Source organism: Nannospalax galili, unplaced genomic scaffold, assembly GCF_000622305.1.
Source record: "Nannospalax galili isolate Female #2095 unplaced genomic scaffold, S.galili_v1.0 scaffold137, whole genome shotgun sequence".
In the NCBI taxonomy this organism is placed as follows: domain Eukaryota; kingdom Metazoa; phylum Chordata; class Mammalia; order Rodentia; family Spalacidae; genus Nannospalax; species Nannospalax galili.
Genome location: NW_008340203.1, coordinates 1,911,147 through 1,919,713, shown reverse-complemented (window position 1 = coordinate 1,919,713; position 8,567 = coordinate 1,911,147). Strand labels below are relative to the sequence as shown.

Sequence of the window (8,567 nt, the reverse complement as noted above, 5' to 3'; positions counted from 1 at the left end):
TACCCAAAGGGATTCCCAGATAGTAACCCAGCATAGAACTGGGAAAATGAACAGCAGACCCCAATCTTATATAAAGGAATATTGAAAACTGATTGCTGCTAGATGAGGAACAGCTGATCTTCCTAAAACAAGGATCTCTAGATAGGGTGACTAGATTCAGCAGATGGACAAGCACTGGAGAATGGCTGGGGGTGTTGACAACATAGAGGACAATAACAGGGATGACAGAGTATATGGGCTCCAGTATGTGGGAGAGGGGAGGCTATGGGAGGGTGCCATTTGGGAAATGGGTATATAGAGAAATAAGACTGTGGGATGTTCTGTATTATATACACAGAAAAATCAACAAATTAATAAAAAGACATATAAAAATTTACTTCATGTTAATTAGTAGAGGTGATAAACACTACCAATGAAATTTACCTGATGGCTTTATATCCACACTCAGGTGCTAAGCATCCGAGGATATCCAACTGTGACTAGTTATAATCAAATACATAGAGATTAAAGATATATGTGCAAACATCTAAGTGTTAGTAGCATTAAAAATGTAGGAAACAGCATATTGTAAAATGAAATGGAGATCTTCTTTAAAGGGCTAAAACTCATTCAATTTTATGTCTTACAGGGTTTATACTGAGTTCAATATTGTATAATAGTATTAATTCAACTTTGAACTTAAAAATTTACAGCCCGTTTTAAAAGAGATGTATCCTTGCTCTGGAGTGTGTTACTGAATACATTAAAGCTGTAATGAAATGCTGCTTCTAAAAAAAAAAAAAGAACAGGGGCTGTAGGAATGGCTCAATGGTTAAGAGCACTGGCTGTTGTTGCAGGGGATTTGGGTTTGGTTCCCAGCATTCACATGGTGGCTAACAACCATCTGCAATTCCATTTCCAGGGGATATGATGCCCTCTTCTGGCCTCCATGGGCATTTCATGTGTGTGTGGTGCACTTACATACATCCAGGCAAACACTCATACACATAAAATACAAATAAATTAAAAAAAAAAAATTTAAAAACCACAAAACCTTAGCCAGGCGTAGTGGCACGTGCCTATAATCCCAACACTCAGGAGGCAGAGGCAGGCAGATCTCTGTGAGTTCAAGGCCAGCCTGGTCTACATAGTGAGTTCCAGGACAGCTGGGGCTACAAGGAGACCCTTTCTCAAAAAAACCAAAAAAAAAAAAAAAAAACCCACAAAACCAAAAATGAATGTGGTGTGTAGAGGCTGCATGTGTACAGGCTCCTGTGCATGTATGTATACAGATTGTGTAATTTTTTTCCCCTAGGGACTCAATAGATCTTGATAATCCACAGGAGAACATTAAGGCCACCCAGCTCCTGGAGGGTCTGGTGCAGGAGCTGCAGAAGAAGGCAGAGCACCAGGTGGGGGAAGATGGGTTTTTGCTGAAGATCAAGCTGGGGCACTATGCCACGCAGCTCCAGGTGGGTGTGAACACTGGCTACGCTTAACTCTCATCCCTACGAGGACTTCTTCCTTCTTTCAGTGGTGTATAGAGATGTTCATTCTGCTCTTCAACTCAGCATTGTGAAATCATGTTATGTACATAAGGTTCTGATTGTTTGGTTTTATGGTTGTGCCTGTTGGCTTATTTGAGGCAAGAGTCTCACCTAGAGGGTTGGAGAGATGGCTCAGTGGTTAACAGTGCTTCCTACTCTTCCAGAGGATCCCAGTTCAGTTCCCAACACCTAAGTGGAACCCATGGGCGACTCACAACTGCCTGCAACTCTAGTTCCAGGCTGTCAGACACCCTCTTCTGGACTCTGTAGGCATTTGCACATACATGGGGCATGTGTTCGTGCACACACACACACACACATACACACACACACATAAATAAAAATAGAAAATAAAATAAAAATGAGACTCCTATGTAACCCAAATTGGTCTTAAATTCAACATCCCCTCCAACCCATACACTTTTTATTTTACTGAGTAAGGTGCATGCATCATGTGCCAGGATCCCCTGAGCATGTTCTAAGAGCATGAATCATCTTTAACATGGTCATAGTACAGTTATCAACTTTAATATGTTTAACATTAATGAATATTTTTGTTTAATAGTCTGCCTCTATGTCTACTTTGTCACCTGACTCAAAAAAATGTCCTTTAGGGCGTTTTCCACTCTGCAGTCCAGGATCCAGGTCAAGATCACATAGTAAACCTAGAAAGTCCTCTCTTTAATATTTTGTTTGGTTTTAGTTTTGTTTGATTTTTGAGGTAAGGTCTCACATTGTAGTCCAGGCTGGCCTTGAACTTGAAGCAACCTCCTGCCTCAGCTCTCTGGGTACTAGGATTTTAAGTGTGTGTCATCCCGCCCACCTCAAAACTTTCTGCAACCTTACTTGTGACTTTGCCATTTTAGAATAATCACTCCCTCACTTTTCTTTTCCTTTCCTTCTTTCTTTCTTTCTTTCTTTCTTTCTTTCTTTCTTTCTTTCTTTCTTTCTTTCTTTCTTTCTTTCTTTCTTTCTTTCTTTCTTTCTTTCTTTTTTTTTTTTTTTTTTTTTGAGATGGGGGTTCTCACTATGCTGTCTAAGCTGGTCTCAAACTCTTAAGTGGGTGGTGCTACATCCTTCTAGGGCGTCCCATCCAGAGACCTAGCTGCCTACCTTCTGCTCACTGGTGATAGTGATTCTGATTATAGCAGATAGGAAATTTCAGTGCCCTGTTTCTCATCTGGTGTTGCTTTTTAAAAACTTACTTATCCATTTCCAAGAATGTTGATCTAGCACTTTAGACACATTAAGATTCAGGAAACAAAATTACAAACAAAAGAACCTTACCATCGTGGGTTTTCCATGATGTCCTTTCTCATTTTCGTTGGTATGGGAGGAACAGCACTGTGTGACTCCACCATTATCACATCTTCATCATGAACGCTCCCTGTCCAGAGGCCAGGTGAACCCCGTAGCATGAGGGGAACAAAGTGATACCTGCTGTTGCCTTCTTTCAGAACACCTATGACCGCTGCCCCATGGAGCTGGTTCGCTGCATCCGGCACATTCTGTACAATGAACAGAGGCTTGTCCGAGAAGCCAACAATGTGAGTGTCCCTGGGTGTGGGAGAGGAGCTGGGAGCCCTTCTTGACCCACCTCTCTTTGGGCCCCACTCTGTCTAGGTAACCCAGCATGCACCTACTGGTATCTATTTAGGAGTTGATTTTCATAGATTTATAACATTGAGGAGACTGCAACCAGCAAACACTGTGAACAAGTGAAAATAATTTGACCCCAACCAAATCATTTTTTGAATAGAAGCATACTCATATGCAGGTGAGACTTGGGAAGAGACTTAGGAGAGATTTCTTCACACCCTCTGGGCCAGCTGCTGAAGAGAGTAGATCAAACCCAGACCATGTGTATGTTTCCTCCACAACTTCATCTGAGGGGCTTTGGGATGCCTATGAGAAGTATGGCTTCATCCATGGGAGAAGAAGATTACTCTAAAGAAGATCTTAAGGAACAGTATATTCCCAGCGTGCCCACAGCATTGAGTCAGTGAATAAACATGGAATAAAGGGTCATCATGTTTAGGAAGACCTAGGTGACCCCTGGGCTATGTGAGTTCTAGTCTCTAAAGGGAACTGGGAGATCTGTTTGGGGTGCTCTGGTAGAGACTGGATCTGGAACTGAAGCTGCTATGAAGGTGGAGGATGGTACATCCTGTCAGGTCACCTGTTTCCCCACATTTCCCATTCCACCCAAGTTCTCATACGTGACATTTGTGATGCCTTCTCACCTGAAATTTAACTTCTAGGGGGTCTTAGCTTCTCCTAAGGATTAAGGCCAGAAGCTTCCGCCCATCCCCAAACCCTGCATCTCCTCATCTATCCCCAGGGCAGCTCCCCAGCTGGAAGTCTCACTGACACCATGTCCCAGAAGCACCTTCAGATCAACCAGACATTTGAGGAGCTGCGTCTGGTCACACAGGACACAGAGAATGAGCTGAAGAAGCTGCAGCAGACCCAAGAGTACTTCATCATCCAGTACCAGGAGAGCCTACGCATCCAAGGTGAGGATGGGCAGCTGGACCCAGGAGGCCTGTGCATCCTGGGGGTGGGAGGGAGAAACACTCTGTGATCTCCTGCAGAAGAGCCTGTGCATCAAAGGTGGGGCTGGGCAGCGGGGCCAAGGTGCCCTGTGGTTGGGAATGAGGTCTGGGAGCAAGCTCCACTCCCAGGACTTGGAAGAGATCTCAGTTCCATTCTGAGCCTTACCTTGGAATGGGACCATTCACATTGAAGGAGGAACTGGGGGGTGGGGGGATCTTATGGAGAGAGAACACCTGGGACTTGACAGGGAGAGCATGGGGTCTTACTCAGGCTTCCTGCATTCAGGAAGTGGCTAAGGAAGGCATTGCCTTTTTAGGATGGTGCTCACAGCTTAATGAGCAGCACCAGGTGTGATTCCTTGTATATAGTAAATATTTTATAAATGTGCTCTTGCTGAAGTGATAATAATAAGTCACATTTAGGGGCCCTGATCAGTGCTAGAATGTTATCCTAATATGTATGAGGCCCTAACTTCCTTCCTCAGCATAGAAGGAGAAACAAAAACAAACAAAAAAAAGTGTTTAAAAAAAAAAAACTTCCTAAGCAGAAATTGTATAAGGAGCCAAGGGGCTATATTTGTTGTGACCACCATTTCCTGTTTTGTGACATATTCAGAGGGGATGTCCTGTGACCTTGTACCCCTGTGTACCTTAGTGAGTCCTTGTAGCCCAGCTCTCTAACCCTAGCTTCTAGAGTGCATAGAAGTTGAGAATCTTTCCTGAAATTGTGGAGCCCCACCAGCGCCCCCTCTTAACCTTAAGGGGAACTGGCAGTTGAGCTTTAACACTGCCCACCAGCATGCCTGCCTCAGAATCTCAGAGGACTTTTGTCCCTACAACCCCATGCACTTAGTCTGTTTCTTCTAAGGACGTGTATAGATGCCATCACATAACTGTGATGACATTATTTACTGACAGGCTTCCCAGATTATAAATCACTGGGAAAGAACTGTTGTTTAGCTTTAGCATAAGTTCTAGTTTGGGGCTTTTCTTGGCTGTCTGGTTGCTTTTGTCTGTCCTAGCCTGTGTGTCCCTGGGACAAGGACAAGGTCAGTGTGACATGGTGCTCAGAGGCCAGCCAGGAACTCAAAGGAGACATGCCAGTATACTCTTGACTTGACCTGACTAAGGATGCTAGGCAGCTCAAGGGTCACTGGAGACAGCAACAGTGTCAGGGGAGGGTTGCAAGCAGTGGGGACATACACCTTTAATCCCAGCACTTAGGAGGTAGAGGCATTTCAGAGGTGGAGGCAAGAGGATGAAGGTTCAACATCATTCTTGGCTACAAACTGAGTTTGAGGCCAGCCTGGGTTACTAGAGATGCTGTTTCACTCCCACTTCCAGCCCAGAACACATGCCAAAACAGTACCAGGGCCTCATTCATACCCTGCTATCCATGGGATTCCCAGCATTTGGTAGAAAGATGGTATTCCTCCAGCCTCTTCCCCTAAAGGACTCTTCTGAGCAGTATCCCCAGGGACCCTGGAAATGCTCTTCTTCTGTCTATCCATCTGCCTGTCTCCCTCCTTCAGTTGATTGCTCAGCTCAGTTCATAGTGACTCACCCTGCCAGGCATCTTGGGCAGCTTGCAGCCCAGCCAGACTCTCTGATCCTGAGGAAACCATACACACTCGGGGAATTAGATAAGACTAAATGAGCAGGTGCCTCTGCGTGAGGCTCCCCATGTCAGGGACGGGGCTGAGAAATATTCCCCATCTGTCACCCTTCGTTCCTGTCCTTTCCTCTAGCAACCAACAAGGAAGAATCTACATAGATCTTAGGTACAGTGTGAAGCTCTTGGAGCACTTTGTGTACCATCATTTAATCGTTATAGGAGCCCATCCAGGCTCCCTTTAGAGATGGAAGACTGAAGCAGGGGAAAGGAAGGGATTTACCCACTATCACCTAACTAGTAAATGGTGGGGCCACTTGTGCCCACAGCATAGCTCTGTCCTGGCTTGTTTTCTTCTTGCTGTGATTAAAACACTGACCAAAATCAACTTGTGGAGGAAAGGATTTCAACTTATAGGTTATAGCCTATCATCGAAGGAAGCCAGGCAGAAGCTCAGGCAGGAGCCTGGAGGCAGGAACTGAAGCAGGGGCAATGGAGGAACGCTGCCATTGGCTGGCTTCCCTGGGCTTGCTCAGCTACCTTGCTTTTTAATTTTTAGAAAGATTTTGTTTATTATTTTTATTTTAAGTGTATGAGTATATTGTCCGCATGATGGCTCAGTGGTTAAGAACACTAATTGTTCTTGCAGAAGACCTGGGTTTGAATCCCAGTACCCACATGGCAGCTAACAACTATCCATAACTCCTGTCCCAGGGGTTCTGACAGCCTCTTCTGACCTCTTCAGGCATTGCATGACACGGGTGCACTTACCTACATGGAGGCAATACACATAAAATAAAAATAATAAATAAAAAATTTTTAAAAAAAGAGCACTGGCTGCTCTTGCAGAAGACCTGGGTTCAGTTCCCAGCACCCACATGGAGGTTAACAACCATCCATGACTCCAGTGCCAGGGAATCCAATGCCGCCTTCTGCCTCCACAGGCATTGCATGCACAGGTGCACTTTCATACATACAGGCAAAATACTCATACACATACAATAAAAGTAAAATACCCCTTGGGTGTGGTGGTGCATGCCTTTAATCCCAACACTCGGGAGGCAGAGGCAGGTGGATCTCTGAGTTCTAGGCCGGTCTACATAGTGAGTTCGAGGCCAGCTGGGGCTACAGGGAGATCTGTCTCAAAAACACCAAAATAAATAATAAATAAATAAATAAATAATAAATTTTAAAAAATCTTTTTAAAAAAGAAGCCAGGCATGGTGGCGCACACCTTTAATCCCAACACTCCAGAGTCAGGCGGATCTCTGTGAGTTCAAGGCCAGCCTGGTCTACATAGTGAGTTCCAGAACAGCTGGGACTACAAAAGAAGACAAAAAAAAAAAGAAAGAAAGAAAAAATGTTTCCACAGATATGCCTATAGGCCAATCTGATGTAGAAAATTCCTCAGTTGAGGTTCCCTTATCCCAAATGTGTCACCTTGACAACTGAATCTAACTATAATATGCTCCAAGCCTGACACCCCATGAGTGGTGTGTGGAATGGATGTAGGAGCCAGACACTGCCAAGCACTAGTAAGCACCTGCTACCAGCACCCAGGAGATGTTAGGTCAGAAGGCCCATGAGCAAAGCCTGGAGGCTGCCTCTGAGTGAACCCCTTCATCATGAGGCATCCATGGCTAGTAGGAACCTGACTTAACAATGGGGCATCTGACCCTGGGCATATGAATACAGATAATCAACGTTTTCTGTTGGACACAGAAGATGATGGTGGTGGGTGTCCTGTCCCCTCCTCCAGCTCAGTTTGCCCAGCTGGCCCAACTGAACCCCCAGGAGCGCATGAGCCGAGAGACGGCCCTCCAGCAGAAGCAGGTGTCCCTGGAGGCCTGGCTGCAGCGGGAGGCCCAGACGCTACAGCAGTACCGCGTGGTGAGTAGGTCCTGCCCCCAAGAGGGAGCACCATGACCAGAGACTCTGGGGACCAGGTAGAGGGACAAGGCCAGGATGAGAGCAGGGCCCCTCTTTCCAGGGGTATGTGCAGGGTGGAGCAGGTGGGAGGGGAGGGGATCGTATCCTGGGGTCTAAGCCAGGCCCCACAGGGCTGTTCTCTGGAAGCCAGAAGGCTGCTGTGCCATCCTGCAGGAGCTGGCTGAGAAGCACCAGAAGACCCTGCAGCTGCTGCGGAAGCAACAGACCATCATCCTGGACGACGAGCTGATCCAGTGGAAGCGGCGGCAGCAGCTGGCTGGAAACGGGGGTCCCCCCGAGGGCAGCCTGGACGTGCTGCAGTCCTGGTAAGGGCAAAAGAGGTGGGCAAGGCAGGCAGAGCTCAGGCGATGGTGTCAGCAGCCTCTCCTGTCCTTATGTAGGCCTGAGCAGCAGACTCCCACTGTCTGTGACAGCTCTCCCTTCACCAGTGGCCCTGTTTCTGATGGGACTTGGCTCCCCTGTCCCATGACACCTCCCCCAGGGAGCAAGTAGTGTCCTGGGGAATGGGAAGGACTCAGGTGCGCGGTGACTCTTGGGCTGGTTGGTTCCAAGCCAGGGCCGCCCCTGTCCATCCTCTACTTCTGGAAGGTAGGACTCTGCTCTGTGCCTGTGCAGGGGAGCAGTGGTCAATGCTGGCACCTGCCTGGGTGGTTTTGTTGGGAGTGAGGAGCTGTGTCTGTGACGTCCACCCCTGGCGTGGGGTGGGGCAGCAGCCACTGTCCTCCTGAGGGCCCTGAGCTCCTTGCAGGTGTGAGAAGTTGGCCGAGATCATCTGGCAGAACCGGCAGCAGATCCGCAGGGCGGAACACCTCTGCCAGCAGCTGCCCATCCCTGGTCCCGTTGAGGAGATGCTGGCCGAGGTCAACGCCACCATCACAGACATCATCTCAGCCCTGGTCACCAGGTGACTGCTGCCTCCCAGCC

At 47.1% G+C, this 8,567-nt stretch overlaps 1 protein-coding gene across 1 annotated transcript in view; it reads left to right on the top strand.

Moving 5' to 3' along the window:
- Window positions 1-8,567, top strand: part of Stat5b (signal transducer and activator of transcription 5B) — an 86,777-nt gene that overhangs the window by 58,679 nt on the left and 19,531 nt on the right. Inside the window, exons 3-8 of the mRNA XM_008835291.3 lie at window positions 1,295-1,451; window positions 2,984-3,073; window positions 3,868-4,042; window positions 7,453-7,583; window positions 7,797-7,948; window positions 8,392-8,547. Coding sequence (XP_008833513.1) covers window positions 1,295-1,451; window positions 2,984-3,073; window positions 3,868-4,042; window positions 7,453-7,583; window positions 7,797-7,948; window positions 8,392-8,547 — 861 coding nt within the window. The remainder of the gene's footprint in view (window positions 1-1,294; window positions 1,452-2,983; window positions 3,074-3,867; window positions 4,043-7,452; window positions 7,584-7,796; window positions 7,949-8,391; window positions 8,548-8,567) is intronic.